Source organism: Epinephelus lanceolatus, chromosome 3, assembly GCF_041903045.1.
Source record: "Epinephelus lanceolatus isolate andai-2023 chromosome 3, ASM4190304v1, whole genome shotgun sequence".
Lineage (NCBI taxonomy): Eukaryota > Metazoa > Chordata > Actinopteri > Perciformes > Serranidae > Epinephelus > Epinephelus lanceolatus.
This window is the reverse complement of record NC_135736.1, coordinates 24073501-24091575: the sequence shown is the minus strand read 5'-3', so window position 1 is coordinate 24091575 and position 18075 is coordinate 24073501. Positions and strand designations below refer to the sequence as shown.

At 41.4% G+C, this 18075-nt stretch overlaps 1 protein-coding gene across 1 annotated transcript in view; it reads left to right on the top strand.

The window, feature by feature from the left end:
- fhdc1 (FH2 domain containing 1) overlaps positions 1-9264 on the top strand; it is a 50806-nt gene extending 41542 nt beyond the window's left edge. Inside the window, exons 11-12 of the mRNA XM_033623297.2 lie at positions 67-231; positions 1891-9264. Of these exons, the coding sequence (XP_033479188.2) occupies positions 67-231; positions 1891-4074 (2349 nt within the window). The 3' untranslated portion in view covers positions 4075-9264. The remainder of the gene's footprint in view (positions 1-66; positions 232-1890) is intronic.
- Positions 9265-18075: the final 8811 nt, after the last annotated feature.

Here is an 18075-nt window from a genome sequence, read left to right as displayed (position 1 = left end):
AAGTGCTATAGATAACGGCATCCATAAAAGTGCCACAATAAAAAATGTATGTGCCTGATGTCTCAGAGTTCGGCACGGACGCTCCAGGACCTGAAGAGACGCAGGCTGGATCTGCGCAAAGAGGGGAACACTCTCATCGACTTCTTTTGTGAAGACAAGGACACCTTTAAGCTGGACGAGTGCTTCCGCATCTTTCAGGACTTCTGCATCAAGTTCAAGAAAGCCGTCAAGGTCAGTTTTAATGAGAGGATAATTCTGATTTTTAAAAAAAGTAATTGTTTTGAGCCTGATTCCCACAGGTTATAATAACCTTGTACTCACTATGTTAATTGCTCAGATCTGGGAACAAATCAGTGTCGCTAAAGATAAGTCAGACTGGGCAGGAAACACAAGGAGACACTTACACAGGTTTTAAAGAAACCCCCAAGTTAGCCAACTTCCTTTGGAAGAAAATAAATAAATTAATAAAAATTACTACCCAAACTGTTCATTGTAACCTTCCATCACAGTGTTCAGGACTTTCACCTTTCAGTTTCAGCCTTAACTTTATTGCCCTCAGGGGAAACTGTCTCACAGCCAGGTATAACACAGAACACAGAATTACTTCCTGATTCAATTTTGACCTAATGTAAGTTCATGGTTTTCTTGTGCAATTAAGTATTTTTACTGACATATCATGAGCACCCAGTGGTTTAAATACTGGCTGAAGTGTTAGTTATTTATAGCCTGTCTAATTGTCGCTCACTTAGTTGGAGTGATGTCACTGCAGTGACATCGTTGGTGGTACGCCACGTGTACAACTCGCAGAAACTTGGACACGCACTAGTACAGTGGTTCCCAACTGGTCCAGCCACAGGGCCCAGATTTCTCCTTAGTCATTAGTTGGAGGTCCACACAGTTTAATGCATTCAGCGTCATACTTGCATTTGGCCATGTCGTCGAGCGAGTTTGCCGTCTCTGTCAAGCAACTGTCTGTTAGTTACTCACTCTACAGCAGAAAACAACACTTGGATGGAAATTCATTGTACTTAAAAATATAGTGTTTTTTTTTTTTTTTTTTTTTTTTTTTTTTTTTTACAAACTTGACATGTTTCCGAGTCATTTGCGGAGACCCACTTTTGGACCATGACCCACCAGTTGGGAACCACGGGGGTAGTACTTCCTTGTGAGCGTTAGATTCACCTGCCATCAAATCACAGATTCATCAGATTTCTCAAAACTGTGCGTTGAAATTGGATTGTTTAACCACAACTGAAAGAATAAAGTAGACCAAAGGAAGCCGGATTATAAACAAAATATTTAGGCTTTGTTTAGTTAAAAAAAAAAAAAAACTTCTCCAAATTGAAAGGCTTGATTTTACTGTTCTTTTTATTTTATAAATTTAAATGTATCCGTGTAATGTTATCCATAAATTTGATGTAACATACCTTTTTTTTTTCTCAACCATTCCCTCCCAAATGTATCATTATAGGGGCTTTGTGGCTCAGGAATACATGACATTTTCAATCGTTGGACCATTTTATTAATCATGAGAACTCAACTATGCAAACCAAGCTTTGCATTTTGGTCACAATGACTGTTTTGGGCTCTCCTGCGTAATATTTTGGCAGCTGCATCCAACTTTGTCAAGCAAAGCTGGTGTGTTGCTCCAGGGGCAGGAACTGCATCAACAGAAACTGTTGGCTTAAATAGGAGAGCAAGTCATGCACACTCAGTTACTTTAGTGAGGCCAAAACTAACAGAAAGAAAGACAATGTTGAAATAACTGGGAAATATCAGTTAAGATGAGTGAATTTAGAGGTAAAACAAGATGCTTGAAGTGTTCATTTCTTTCTAGTCTGATTTGAGCTTCTTCCTCTAAATATTTCTCCACTGTCCTCATTCTCTCAGGACAACTCAGACCGTGAGTTGAAGGAAGCAGCCAGACAGCGTCGCCTGAGGGAGCTGGAGGAAAAGCGCTTTGCGTGGTCGGGTGCAGATCAAAGCGGTGGATTTGGTCGCAGCAGCAGCGAGAACGACGTGGAGATGCTCACCAAGGAAGGCCTGCTGGACTTCTTCCAGCAGAGGTCTCAGAGTCCCCACAGCCCGCTGGGACGCTCCGCCAGCGCCCGCCGCCACCGTCACACCATGACCTCCATAGCAGATCGAGAACTCAAAGGATACCTGGAGCTATTCGGAGGCACTGGAAATCCCACCGACTATTCCAAGTTCAACAGCCTACCTCGGTCGGGCCGTGCCATGCAGCGGAGGATGACCCCCTGGATCTTAGCCCAGGATGACAACCGTGAGCTGGGCTGTGACAGACAGGTGACGTCTCCACGTGCAGAAACTGAGCCTATCAGCCCGCTGGCCAGGTTCTCCTCCTCTGGGCTGAATGATAACGACCCATACAACAACAATAATTACTCATCGGTGTCAGAGGGCAGCGCTCTGCCTCGCCCCTATTTTGTCTTTCAGAAGTCCGCCCATCTTCACAACCCAACAATTACCGGCCACATGAATGTTAGTCTGGAGACGCACACTTTAGTTCGAGGACCTCAAGCTTTTGACCTACCTAGTCCAAACAATAACAGCAGTCATCTGCACTTTGTCAACCAGGGGGATGTTGTGGTGACTGATTTGGAAAAGGAGAGACAGTCACTTCCCTTAAATCTGGACATCCTCCGACATGATAAAGTTTTAGAAAGAGGAGCAGATCCCAAGGCAGCCTGGGGAGGGAAAATAGATCCTCCCATACAAGCCGGGGTCTCTCCTGAGAGAGAGAAAGAAGAAGAGGACAACAGCACAGTTTCGTCAACAACCTGTGATACACCCCTCCCGCTAGATACATCTGTGTCCAATAAGAAACCAATGTTTTATATTCTAGACTGCACAGAGGCGGACTGCTCTGTCACTTCAGATTACTCTGAGGTTGAAAGCTCATCTCTTACAAAAGAGGGACATTTCAAAACGACGACTGACTGCGGGAGATCTGATCAGGAGAGCCAGCAAGATCCAAGCTCTCTGTCCTCTAATCTGGAGTCTCCTAATGACCAGTCCATTTCAACCAATGAGCTTTCAGTGCCAAAATCTGTGGACGCATCATCCATGACCCCGTCTGCTACCACAGAAGAGTGGGACACAGAGAGCTGTGACACGGCAGAGGGGAAACAAGGCGCGGAAAAAGATGCACAGAGAAGCAGCAGAAAACCAGCGCATACAAAGAGTAAACCTAACAAAGCGACTAAGGGCAGTGGAGGTCGCAATGTGCGAACATTAACCAGCAGCGAGGCTCAGGGCATGCGGAAAGTTGTGCCCATTAGCAAGCTTACAAGGACAGGTAGCAACAAGAGAGCAGATAAACCTTTGGGGCAAGACAACGGAGAGTCTCGGCGGCCTCTTCGGGACCAGAGCACCCCAGCGAGAGGAAGGAGCGAGAAAACCACAAGACCTCCTCGACACTCCAGCCTGCCTCCAGACGAGTCAAAAGCTCACAGGGGAAGCAGCCTCACAGGCGGCGTTTCCAGATGGGCACGCGATTCGACCCCAAGAAAAGGTTCCATCCACAAGCCGAGCGCCAAACCCCTGAGGAACATCCCTAAACCCGCACCTGAGGAGAAGATGTGCCGCTCCACCATGAGAGCCCTAGCACAGGCCCAGGCTCAGGCTCAGGCTCAGGGCGCAGCTTCCTCTGAGAACAGCAGCTGTCACACGCTCAACGTAAAAAACACCTCCGATGTCCCCAGCTTTGCTCGCAACACGGTAGCTTCAACTTCTAGAACCAAGAAGGAGCTGGCCCCTCCGTCTGTCCCCTCCACCCCGTCTCGCAGCCCCTCGCTTCTAGCTCGGCAAACACCGGGGAGGCAGAACAGGTTGTCATCTACAGTTAGTACCAGTGAGGAGCGGCCACAAGGGACAAACCTGCGACGGGTGCAGAGTGTGAAGGCAGCCAGTCGCAGCGCCTACCGCAGCGAGACTCCCCCACCACCTTCAACACGTGAAGAAATCCGTAAGACTGGTAGCTTTTCCGAAAAGTCCGTCCAGTCTAGAGACTCGGTGACGCCCAGCAGAGGTGGTAAACCAAGCTGGAAATAAACAGACTGCAGAAAGAACAGAAGAAAGAGACTTTGATGTAAATTGATATTTGCTCTTCTTCCCCATCTACAGTGCCGACTCGTATCATGCAAAAGACAGGATTCTGAAAAATGATTTTAAGCTGTCTCACCATGAGGTTCCTCCAGTAGCTGACTCTGTTTCAGGTTTATGAATTGCAAAGAGCAAGATGCAATGAACTGCTTCATGAGTTCCTGTTTTGTTGTTTTCACAACTTTTCACACAAATCTTTTTTTTCTGGGGGGGGGCATTAACTAAACTGACAAACGGCAAATTGGTGTTTTTACCCAGGAGCCTCTTTGCCTGCTTCGCCGTCTGTTTCCTGTATATGCTAGTGTCTGTGATGCTGTTGATGCTGAACACTACTGACTATATGATGCTGCTAATTAGCTCCGACAATTTGAGACTGAGCTTCAGTGTCCGTTTCATTCAGGGTTACAAGATCTGTTGTACCTTAACTTGCTGCTGTTACAGTGTCTTCTACTGTAGTTTTGTTGCGTCCTCCAGTAGAGTATCGCTCCTGTTTGCTTTTTGGTTCCTTTGCTTGATACCTCAGAGAGATCGCAGTGGCCTTGTACCAGCAGGAAAAGTAGAATACGTTCATTTGGCTCTGCATGATGAAGATGTAGATCTGATAAAATGGTTTAAACTGCAGTGTCACTTTTTTACAAATCCCTGGTATAATAATAATATTACTACAATATATAAAGTCACAGATTATAAGACAGTGTATACCAACTGTGGTACTTGTTGTACCTTGTGTATGTATGTGTGTCAGTAGTTTGTAAATGTGTTAGAACTCCTCCATAATCTCATGGAGTAGACGTGCACGTAGGGAATCTTTTCCTGTATACTGTAGGCTAACACACAATCTGATGCTTTAAGAGAAAAGCATTGAACATGTCTGAAACTACACTGAAATAATCATCAGTCACGTGATTATGTTGACAGTCTGGTCTAATGTTTCTACTGTGAATGTAGTCATGTCAGATGTTCTCTAGGCCTGCACCTTTCCTGACACGGTTAAATCGTAACAATAACTGGTCATAATTCAGCCTAGCTCCAGTTTGTTTTTGTAGCACCATTACATTTGAGTCACAGAGCTGAGCATATGATTTTTCAAATATTAAATATGTCATTTGTGGGGTTTTTCATAGAAAAATACAGTCTGCTGCACAAAAGAGTGGTGCAGGAATGAGTCCTAAAACCTTGAAATGAGTTAGCATTTTAGCTCTCCTGGTTCCCTCATCTCGAAGTCAGTCATTTTTGAATGGGTTTATGGTGAGATACTTGAAATAAGGTCTGTGATTAACACAAGCTTAAAAGACTTTCACTTGTCGTCACGTGTCAATGACATAAAATATGTCTGTACGGTTTGGGGACCTCAGAATTGCATCTCTGCTTTTCGCAGATGATGTGGTTCTGTTGGCTTAATCACACCATGACCTCCAGCATGCACTGGGGCGAGTGTGAAGCGGTCAGGAAGAGAGTCAGCACCTCCAATTCTGAGGGCATGATTCCCTGCCAGAAACCGGCAGATTGCCCCCCTCAGGGTTGGGAGAGAGTTACTGCCTCAAGCAAGGGAGTTCAAGTATCTCGGGGTCTTGTTCACGAGTAAGGGTAGAATGGAACAGTTTGGTGCAGTGTCTGCAATGATGTGGAAACGTCGTGGTGAAGAGGGAGCTGAGCAGGAAGGCGGAGCTTTCAGTTTACTGGTCCATCTACGTCCCAACACTCACCTATGGTCGTGAGCTCTGGGTAGTGACCGAAAGAATGAGATTGCGGATACAAGCATCCAAAATGAGTTTCCTCCGTGGGGTAGCTGGGCTCAGCCTTAGAGATAGGGTGAGGAGCTCAGACATCCGGAGGGGGCTCGAAGTAGCGCTGCTGCTCCTTCGCATCGAAAGGGGTCAGTTGAGGTGGTTCGGGCATCTGATCAGGATGCCTCCTGGGTGCCTCCTGCTGGAGGTGTTCTGGGCACGTCCCACTGGTAGGAAGCCCCGGGGCAGACCCATGCCACGCTGGAGGGATTCCATGTCTCATCTGGCTTGGGAACACCTTGTCCCACAGGAGGACTAAAAAGTCTTGCTGGGGAGGGGGACATCTGGGGTGCTTTTCTTGGCCTGTTGCCCCTGCCACCCGGCCCTGGTTAAGCAGATGAAGTAGACATCTGTAAATACCCCCACTCATTAATTTTGAAGCTTTTATGTGTCTAAAAAGACATTTGCTAACAAGTGGCTAAGTGAGACTAAAGAACATCATCACGCCGATTGCAGCTTAACAGCCTCGTGGTGGTGGTGGTGGTGGTGACAATGAAGTCACATGACCATATTGATTTCATTTATAACACGATATTTGCTTTGAACGTCTGATGACTGTTTTTTTGCTTAAAAATGTGAAGATTATCTTGTAAAAAAAATCACTTCCTTAAAGTACCATAACCGGTTGTTTGCCAAAGATCTTATTTGACGAGGGAACCAGGGCGAAGCCAACTTCTGGCTGGGGCCAAAAAACCTATAGCACTCTACAGTGAAGTCAAAGCAGTATATTTCCAGTATAAAAAACAATGTAACCCATTTTTCAAGTTGCACAAATATTTCGCAATCCAAACATGGTAGCTGGAAACGACTTGTGTCCCTGCTGAATTTGTACAAAGTGAAAGTAATTTTGAAACTTAAATTTGTCCATATGTATGTTACATTGTATTGTTTTATATTTTCATACAAAATAACTGGTATATACGTATGTTGCTTGTGTCGTACAAAACTAGTAGCAACTAAAATAATTTCCTGCTACCTGGATAGGAAATGTAGTCGCAACTTGGACAATGGGTCAGAACATCTTTTCTTTATCATGTACCAGATTTAAGAGTCTGTCAATACCTTTAAACACCTTTAGTGTTTATAATCATCCTTCTTGGCTTTTTTAAGATCGCCGGTTATTTATTTAAAAAGCAAACAAATGCGTAGCTCCGTAGCTCAAATGCAAAGGTAATACCAACGAGAGGCACAAACTGAATTCTGCCCTGTTGACCATTTCACACCACTTGCCTTTCAAACTGCATTGTGCCATTGTCTCGATGGCAGCAACACACACCACAGTGCATTGCCTTAAAGCTTAATGTAGCCGATCCATCACCAGTAGAAACTCCTCGATTGTAAAAGAAAAAAAAACAAGGAGAGTAGAAACTTTTCCTACATTCCATCACACCGAGCTGAAACAGTGATAGTGATTCACTTTGTACATAATGTAAAGACATAGTATTTTTCTGACTATCAATATGTTTACATAGCATAAAAAATGAAGGGTAAAAGAGAGAAATGTGTGAGCGCACAGATATTTTGAAATGCTCCAAGTATCTGTATCTTGTATCAGATGTTGAGAGCTCTGACCTACAGTGTAATGTTGACATGTGGTGGCTTCCTTCTTCCTCTTCTTGTAATGCAAATTAAGTTGATGAACACAAAAAGACCAGTGTGTCATGCCGCTGTGTGTGTGGCCCGCATGTAGCCTAAACTTAGAACCCTGTCTGAATAAGTAACAAAGGACTGTGACTACACATCAATTAGCCTAATTACATTATTGATCAATCTGACCAGTATTTTCATAGTTAATCATTGGGTCGCAGTGAAAATTACCTGTTGCAAAGTCATCCTGAGGCCCAACTAGACAAATTCAAAATGCTTTTTTCGGTCCAAACCCAAAGATATTAACTTTACATTTATGGTAAGAATGTGCTGCTTTTCTAAGCACATTTGAGAAGTTGTAACTAGAGAATTTCTTTTATTATTTTTGCATGAAATAATCACTCACATGATTAATGATTGTAAAAATGGTTGCTGATCATTTTACCGTGGACTTCTAAATCGATTGATCACCTAATTTAGCTCTGAATTTGTTTTTACTTTCAAAAAATAGTAATGAGTACTCATCTGGCAATGCTATAACTCATGAAATTTTACTGCCATTCAGCCTAAAATTAAGACTGAGCATGAAAATTCACCTTTATTACAGTAGTGACTGAGAGCTCTGGAAAAAGCAGAGTAGTAAGTGGACTTTGAGTTACTGAAGTAGCAAAACAAACTCAAGCTCTTTTAAAGTATATCTCACTTTAAACTTAAAATCACATAGATTGTTGAAAATAATCTCTTTCAACAGTTTTTCAGCTTATAAAGTATCAACGAAAACTTCCAAACAAGAAAAAAATGTGTCTTTAACATAAAAAAGTCGCCCTTAGATGTTTAATTGTGGAATAAACTTTTGTTTAATCACGTGAATCAGGTTGTTTTAAAACAGACACAACTTATTCTGCATCAGCTGTAGATGCTATTCCTCCACCCTAGACACAATTACAACAATAAGTCTCACTCTCCTACACTCTGTCTGTACTCTGAGTCGTCCTTTGTGTATCCCACAATGCCCCCTGCTGCTACCTCTTTAACTGCACCAACCCCCTCCACCCCCACCAACCAACCCCACCCACCAGCCGGGCATTACAATGCTGCCCTTTACATTTCATCTGACTGACTGGCCTACAGCAGTAGAGCTGCTGAGGAATTTGAATACTTACTCGCCCTTTTCGCCACAACTTCCTTGTTAAGGGGTGGTTACCACAGCAACAGTCCAAACATCAGTTACCATTGCTTGCTAAAGGCCTGTAAACCTTAAGAAGGTCACTGCTGTCCACAAATTTTTGTCACGTTATGTGGTATTGTTTCAAAACCTGCTCACAGTATGTGACTTTATGTTTAGAATAAATCTTATTTTGGGATTTTTAAATTTGCAGAATTGCTGATTGTCTAGTATGAATATGTATTCCCTCCAGTTATCTTTCAACAAATAATTAAATGTGTCTTATTCTGGCATTAATTTACCCCCGAGGATGTCTCTCGTACACTGGAATGACTAGTGTGTTTATTTTTTTTTACTTTGTGATGAGAATCGTTGACGTGTCTGCTGTAGTTTTCACACCTGAGGCGAATACATGTAGCTGCTTTGCCGCTCAGCTTTGGTCTTCTACAATCTGAACAATGAAAATAAAAGACTGATCACTGCGATCATCTCCAATCAGTAGACCACAGGGCTGCAAATTGTGACGTTACTCTTCTGCAGTTTGTATTTCTGATGATGACATCTGAGAAATAAATAAAATCACATGTTGCTGTGTAAACTAACAACTTGGCCTTTGTTTTTCTTTGACTGGATTTTTCTTCATTATAATGGACGCTGCTCTGATACTGAACTTTGTTTGACTTTGTAAAAACATTTGGTTTTCTGCAGTGTTGAGCCCACAATGTGGAAACAGACTGCTAATTCAAAGCTTTGCATTAAAGGTCTGTTGTGTAGGATTTAGTGGCATCTAGTGGCGGACGTTGTACATTGCATCCAACAGAAACTTGTAGGAGCTTTTGCCGATGCAAAAACACAAATGGCCATATCTAGAGCCAGTGTTTGGTTTGTCTGTTCTGGGCTACTGTGAGAACAACTTGGCAGACTATGTGGAGGAGGAACCGCTCAATATGTAGATATAAATAGCTCATTTTAAGGTAACAAAAACACGATTGTCAGTTTCAGATGATGATAAACTAATGAAAAGAGAGTTATATTTCATTTCTGCTGATATAAATGCCACTAAATGCTACAAACTGGACCTTTAAAACTATAATGCCCACAAATTGCTATTAGTCTGTATTTTTTCAAATAAATATGTTAAATAAAAATAAATACACAAAGACTTTAAGGGGAGGTGTTTTTCTTGATGAGATTGTTGTCAGTTATGTATATGATTTGATTCTAAACAGGTGGATTTTATATTTTCACTGCATTTTTTGAAGATACTTACAGAAAGGGAACATCAAATATTGACCAAGACCAAATGTTCAGTGCACAAAAACACTTCAGTGGGTGAACCTCAGTCTCTCAACCACTAGAGTGCAGCAGAGTATCTTGTGAGTCAGCAGTCCTGTCACTCTCAGCCAGTACTCTGATTTATTTTAAGGTTCCACAGTGCAGGGTTTGAATGCATTTTGGTATTTGACAATATTGTGTCATTTTGTTGTTTTTTGATACTGTTTTTGAATTTTTATTCTATATTTTAGGCTTTGACAAACCCAATAGGACCAAATTAAATACCATTGTGTGAGACACTCCTCTAGTAAATGTAGAGATGTGACTGCTGTTGTATTAAAAGGTTTGATCTGGAGTTTCACATCCACTCTATATATGTATGTTTGTCAAGAGGATTAAATGCCTTTTCAAGCAAAGTTTGTATGTAACTGCATTTACTGCTAGCCTCACCTAACACAACAGTTTACAGTGATTACAGCTCAGCTGCAGAGGATGCTTCTCACCCTGTCCCAAGCACAAGCTTCCTGTCCATGAGTAGATGCACGCTTCCTTCTGCGCAGTGATACAGTTGGCAGATGCAGTTTGGTAGAAAGAAAATAGTTAATGTGCTCATAACAACATCTGTGGATTATTTTGAGTGACTGTGTCATGAGTTTCACAAATGGATTTTTTTTCGTTCTGAGCACCACAAGTTAATGGCGCATTCCAGGCAACCTGTAACTAACTTCTACCCGTGAAAGTGCACTGGAACGGCAGTCAAACCCGTAACTTACCACCTGTGAACTCGTACCAGATCAATGTACTCCCAGTTACGCTTTCTGACGTCACATAGCCCTCTACACCAATTACCTTACTCTTCTAAACAACAATGGCAGCCCTATGGATGCAGTGTTGATGCAGGTGATACACGGTGAGAAACAGACATAAAATGACCCTAATGTTAACGCATTATTGGCAGCCGCTCTAACAGCTGGTTTCCAGTGCAAGAATAATCAATACAAAATACGTTTCCAAATGCACAGATAACCTAAAATGAAAAGTATAATAGCATCTGTGACCTTATGCGCCGTTTCTCCTCCTTTGTTTCGCTCAAATGAGTAAGGAACTGGCACCTTTGGTGACAGAAGTGATCATAAACAAACATAAACCCCGCACGGTCCACCATGTTGCTTTGAGAGTTTGGCGTGACTTGCCTGGAATGCTATGAAGTCGTGAGTCGTGACTTGAAGTGGTGACTTACGGGCTCAGAAACTTGCCTGGAACGCAGCATAAGTGCCAACTTGTCCAGTTAAAGTCAAGACAAGGCAGACACTGATAAACAGCACCAAAGATAAGAGGAAACACATGTTTTTGATTTTGGGGTGAACTGTCCCTTTAATAAAAACAAAAAACACTGTTCAGCCTTCTTATTTGATCATAACAGCTGCATACATCAGGATCTATTAGAAATGAATGATTGCCAAAATGGACAAAACCCCAGGATGGCACACATATTGTTGTCTGACATGTCTGTTATGGCTTAGTCCTGTTATATTTGGGCCTTCATGCTGGAGGCATTGCCCAGTATGTATTGTGTAGCATGAGATGTCAAACGGCTCGTGACTTGGCACGTTTATCTCTAGATCAAAGTTGCTGTAGTCATGTGCGAGGGATTATGCTCCTCGCAATCCCTCCTTATCCTGCAGCTCAACCCAGCACCTGAGGAGTAGGATCTTTACTTTCACTCTGATGCTGCTGCAGGACGCAGCAAAGGGTCTTACATGTCATTCACACATAGCTCCTGGTTTTGGATTTTGTTGGATGGATTAAAGAGCAGCTTGAGGATGTTCTCCTGCTCAGCAAGTACGTCATGATGCAGACATGGGGTCACACAACAACCTGGACAGGAAGGAGGTCTCATCAGCATCACTAGAAAGAGTGAGTCACAACTTCTGTTTGTTTTATGAGCAATTTTCAGTGCATGTTCACTACAGCAATCATTTCTGGGAGTTAAAAATAAAAAGCACATCTAATTTTGGTCAATTTCAAATCCTCCATCTCTGAATGTTTGTACATTTGCAGCCAATTTTCTCTCACATCAAGAACTGAAAACCAAAAAACAGAATAGTACAATGAAAATTAACCCACCAGAATGAGGCTGTGACCTTCTACCGTAATTTTTTACTCATGCAATCTTGAGTTCGTGCTTTGTAACACCAGGTGACAGTCTACACAGTCGTACTGCAGTGTCCCTTTGACGACCTTACTCCCTGCTGTCACTGTAAAGGACACAGTGTCACAGCGAATCACTCTGACCTTTAACAAATACAGTATATCCACATAAATGTATGTCAACATGCTGGGATGTGGTCGACTCGTTCTACTACAGCTACAGGGATTATCAGTGTGAGATCAGCTGAGGACCAATGAGATTAGCGGCCAAACAAAACACAACTGCCACTTTGTGTCCAGACTGTAGAGTTAAAAAAAAAAATCATACAATAAATATGCACTTTGAAATGCTCACAATGTCTTTTAATGAGGATTTAAGGAAAAGTATTATTTGTCAGTGCTGATGTGATCTCCCATTTATTGCTTCTGTCTTCAGATCTACATGAAATGAACACACGGTGAGAGTCGACCCACTGAGCTGACCCCACAGACACAGAGAGACGAGACAGGGAGAGAAGACTGGAGGAAATATGGGGTGAGACAGAACTGATTTAAGATAAACTGCTTCCCCTTCCTGTTTGATCACCGCCTTTTACATACTGGGTCACAGTACATTGCTGAAGACTCTCTTTCTTTATGTAATATTCAGGAAAAAAAAAAATAATACTCAACTATTTTGATAATTGAATGATTATTTTGGTCATTTTTCAAGCAAAAAAATGAAACACTTTCTGATTCTAGCTTGATTTATGTGAGAGTTTGTTACTATTCTGTTCCATATTTTTGGGTATTGTATTGATGGAAGGATAAAACAAAGAATTTGGGCATTGTGATGGCCATTTTTTGAGTATTTTATGACTTTATACAAACAAAATAATTAATTGATAATTCAAGATATAATCAGCCAAGGGCATAGGTGAGCATCAAACAATTAGTTTTCTGCATTATGGTGAATTTTTATGCACCAATTTGAGCCTTTTGCGCATTAATTTATGGTATAAATGTCTTTATTTCGACAAAATAAGAGTCTTCTGCTACTTTCATGTCCATATCGGGGGAGGACAAATGCACATGTTTAAATATTGAGCAGGATGTGTCCCTTGTGCCCCCCTCCGAAATCTGAACCTATGTAATCAGCACATTACTTGTGTAGCGTAGATTTATTCCCAGTTGAACAAAGTTAAGTTGGGCACCAGACAGGAGAATAAACACAATCCTACACTGTCATTTTTAAGAGAAATATTAATTTAAAGGCAGCATGGTGGTGTGGTGGTTAGCACTGTCGCCTCACAGCAAGAGGGTTGCCGGTTCGATCCCAGGTGCGGGAGCCCTTCTGTGCGGAGTTTGCATGTTCTCCCCATGTCAGTGTGGGTTCTCTCCGGGCACTCTGGCTTCCTCCCACAGCCCAAAGACATGCAGGTTAATTGATAACTCTAAATTGTCCGTAGGTGTGAATGTGAGTGTGAATGGTTGTTTGTCTCTATGTGTCAGCCCTGCGATAGTCTGGCAACCTGTCCAGGGTGTACCCTGCCTCTCGCCTGATGTTAGCTGGGATAGGCTCCAGCCCCCCCCGTGACCCTCATGAGGATGAAGCGGTTAGAAGATGAATGAATGAATATTAATTTAAAATAGTTGGGGAATTAGCCTGGATAGCTAGTACCCACCACTACAAAACACGAAGGGAAAAACACAAATCATTGTTTCATTCTTCAGTTAAACCTCTTTATATTCAGCCCAAAATAGACTCATATCAAACGATTATTGTTAAAAATCAAACACAAGATTTCACACACCAATTTCCTATTAATAAAAAAAAACAAGGTGTATATGATATGTTCAGTCCAATCCAATTCAGTTTCATGTAAGTGGGGAGTGTATGTGTGTGTGTGTGTGTGTGAGAGGGGGCTATAACTGCAGTTCAGTTCTGTCAAGTTCAGTTCAGCATGTGTGTGTGTGTGTGTGTGTGTGTGTGTGTGTGTGTGTGTGCTTGGCTTTATGTTTTTTTCCTTTAAGGTTTTTGAGCAAAAATGTCCATAACTGAAGTTAGCTTTAAATGTCTGCTTCTTAAGCCACACTCTCTCCATTCATGCAGTTTGTTGGTTGATTCCCCCCCTCCCCCAGCTCAGAGGTGTGCCTAATCTGTCTCCTCTCACTCCTCTTATTCTCCACCTTCCTCTCCTGTCAGGACTGGAAAAAGCTGTTCTGTCCTTTTTCATTGCCTTTCCTCTTTCTGCTGCAGGTGATAATGAGAGTAATCCCTGGCTGCAGCCATAAAATTCAGATTTACAGTCAAATTATTGTTGAGTGAGTGCGCACATTATCAGTGATGCTGTTAAAGTTAAAATAAGACTAAAGCACCACTTACTGCAACACAAGTGGTTTCTAAAGGCACGTAAGCACCGGAATAGGGTCTGAAGATTTGCTGCTAAATTTACATGATTTATTCTGTACTGTTGCTTTTAATTGAACTTTTAAGAGCTTCGTAGGCACAGCAGTTATTCTTGAATGTAGAAAGCCACTGTATGAATGCATCCTCTGAGTCAAGGTCCAATTTCATTCTAAGTCCCGTATAGCACAGAGAATGTGATACACCTCCTTCATTTCCTTCATTTCCTGCTGCTTCTGCAGTCAGAACAGAAATCACTCTAGGCATATTTTCTGTTTTCTCCTGGTTACTATACAGTTGTCTCAGTCTTATATGATACTGTACATTTAACAGCAGCCTTCCTAATAACTGTTTCACTCTAGAAAATCCCCGTAATTACCATTTCCACATCAAAATTTCAAGCAATTTGGTTCCCAACATATGTTCAATCAAAGCAGCGTGGATGAGACAAAAGACGTAGGTCAATTATTCAGCAGCCATTCACAGGACTCTCTCTGTTAATCCCGCCATGCTCTGCTGGACTAATGACAGCAGCAGGTGCAGCTGTGAGCAGAGTGGGATGAGATTATGGTCAAACTCAAGTCTGAGTATCCTGGTTTGTCCTTAAGCTGTGGAAACGTTGTGGTGCAGGACTTATTAACTGTTTACATGTTGCTCCTTGGATGCTTTAAATTTGATTCTTAATCTAAAGGTAAAGAATGAGTGTTAAGTTTCCACAGCTTCATTTCGTCTTCTGGAGCGACCTGTTGTCGTGGATCTAAACTGTTTGATTGGACTTGAAGTTTTAAAGCAGCTACTGTACCTGTTAAGTTACTTTAACATAACAGAGGTGGGATGCTGAAACAAACAGAAATCTTTGCACCCAGCCTGCGATTGTGCACTGCATGCTAAGCAGGTGGCCTTTGACTGCGACACACACAGTGCATTAGTTTTCTAAAATAGTTGTGAGGCCTTCAGATGCATCACGGTCGCCCCCTCCCCCACAGCCAGACAATAACCCTCATGCCGCCTTTTTTTCTATCACACAAAATCTTTAATGGAAAAGGAATGCAAATAACTTGTTTCTGTCTTTCTTTCTTTTCTTTTCTATTTTTTTTTTTTTTTAATCTGAAAAGACTCTTTCATGGGCTGCTGCATAATGTAGGGTTGTCATGGCAACAGCCTCCCTCATAAGAAGGGAGGGGCTTGACTGGAAGCTGCCGTTACTATACTGGTGCTGGGATGTCCCGTCAGGAGGAGAGCCGGTGTTGCTTTAAAACTTTACTGCTTTTGTCATTCAAAACAAATGTTTTTATCTCATTTGTCCTTTTTAAAGTTTACTTATGTACACCATGCATCTGTTTAAAGGTGGAATGTAACTAGGTGTATTCTTCTGACTGCAAAAGTTTGACATTTTGCGAAGTACTTTTTGGATTTCTGGATGATAATTAGTTGCCATTATATTTGTCTGTTAATTATCAGCTGGCAGTTGGTTAGCTTAGCACAAAGACTGGAAACAGGGGGGGACAGTTAGCCTGGCTACAGAGGTAAAGAGTAAAGATCAAGAGGTCCTAATCAGTTATTTCCCACTCAGCTGAAGAAATTTCCAAAATCTGCATCATTATCATTTGTTTAGCAGTCACTACTTGAATTTTACCTTACCTTACCTTACCTTACCTTATCTTATCTTATCTTATCTTGTATTGTCCTGTCTTGTCATATCTTGCCTTGTCTTGTCTTGTAATGTCCTGTCTTGTCATACAGTATCTTGTCTTGTCTTGTAATGTCTTGTCTTGTCATATCTTGTCTTGTAATGTCTTGTCTTGTCATATCATGTCTTGTAATGTCTTGTCCTGTAATGTCTTATAATGTCTTGTCTTGTCATATCTTGTCTCGTAATGACTTGTCTTGTCATATCTTGTAATGTCTTGTCATATCATGTCTTGTAATGTCTTGTAATGTCTTGTCTTGTCATATCTTGTCTTGTAATGTCTTGTCTTGTCATATCATGTCTTGTAATGTCTTGTCCTGTAATGTCTTATAATGTCTTGTCTTGTCATATCTTGTCTCGTAATGACTTGTCTTGTCATATCTTGTAATGTCTTGTCATATCATGTCTTGTAATGTCTTGTAATGTCTTGTCTTGTCATATCTTGTCTTGTAATGTCTTGTCTTGTCATATCATGTCTTGTAATGTCTTGTCCTGTAATGTCTTATAATGTCTTGTCTTGTCATATCTTGTCTCGTAATGACTTGTCTTGTCATATCTTGTCTTGTCTTGTCATATCTTGTCTTGTAATGTCTTGTCTTGTCATATCATGTCTTGTAATGTCTTGTCTTGTCATATCTTGTCTTGTCTTGTCTCTTAATGTCTTGTAATGTCTTGTCTTGTCATATCTTGTCTTGTCTTGTAATGTCTTGTCTTGACATATCTTGTCTTGTCATGTCATGTCTTGTCTTGTCTTAAGAACATATATTTTTCATAAACAAAGCCATACCCTTCTCAGACATGTGTTTACTTAAAATGACATTTAACACATTTTTTTTCACTCCTAAATATTACTGTTAGGCTGCAGCCCAGTGATACTCCGATCTAAGCTTCAAGTCCCACAAGGTGACGAAAACATAATTTTCCACCACAGAAACATCGCTTAAGTACGATAATTTCTAAATGAAAAAGATGCTGAGAAATTGATTCATGCCTTTGTTTCAAGTCGACTTGACTACTGTAACGTACTTTTTACTGGCCTCCCAAGAAACACCACTGAGAGACTTCAGCTCCTTCAAAACTCTGCAGCTCGGCTATTAACCAGAACCAAGAGAAGAGAGCACATCCGGCCAGTCTGAGCTGCTCTGTACTGACCTGTTACATGTACAACTGATTTTAAGGTCCTCCTCCTTGTATACAAAGCCCTAAATGGGCAAGGACCAAGCTACATGGCTAACTCACTTGTTAGCTATTTGCCTACAAGAACACTGCGATCATCTGCTGTTGGTTTATTGGAGATTCCCAGCAACAGCTGGAAGATCAGGGATGCAGCTTTTGACAGTCATGCCCCAAAGCTATGAAACACACCACCTATAGATATCAGGGAAGCTAGCTTGCTAAATATTTTTAAAAGCTAAAAACGTATCTGCTCACTTTAGCTTTTAACTAGCTCTGACTTTCCTAATACAGGTCTGAAACTCTTTCTATTTACACTTTTACTCTCTATTTACACTTCACGCTGCTGCAACTTTTTAAAATCTTACTTGATTTTATAATTTATAGATTTACAACTCTTTACAACGACAACGATTTTATGAATCAGTTCTGTTTTTTTGTTCATTATATTTCTTCTATGAAAAATGTTATATAAATAAAGTTTATTGTTATTATTATTATCATTATTATTACTCAACTTGAGACCCACAGGGCAAATTTGGCCCTCGACTGGACGCCGGGTGACCCGACGACCATTTTCTAATTCACAATAAAAATAAATAAATTCACACTAGGATTTTTTTTATGCACTTTGAATGTAAATAAGGTGCCAGAGTGCAATAAAAGTATTTCAAGGGAGCTTGTTTGTAATTTAAAAAAAAGAGCCGGAGGAGGACCCACCAGAGGGACATTCACA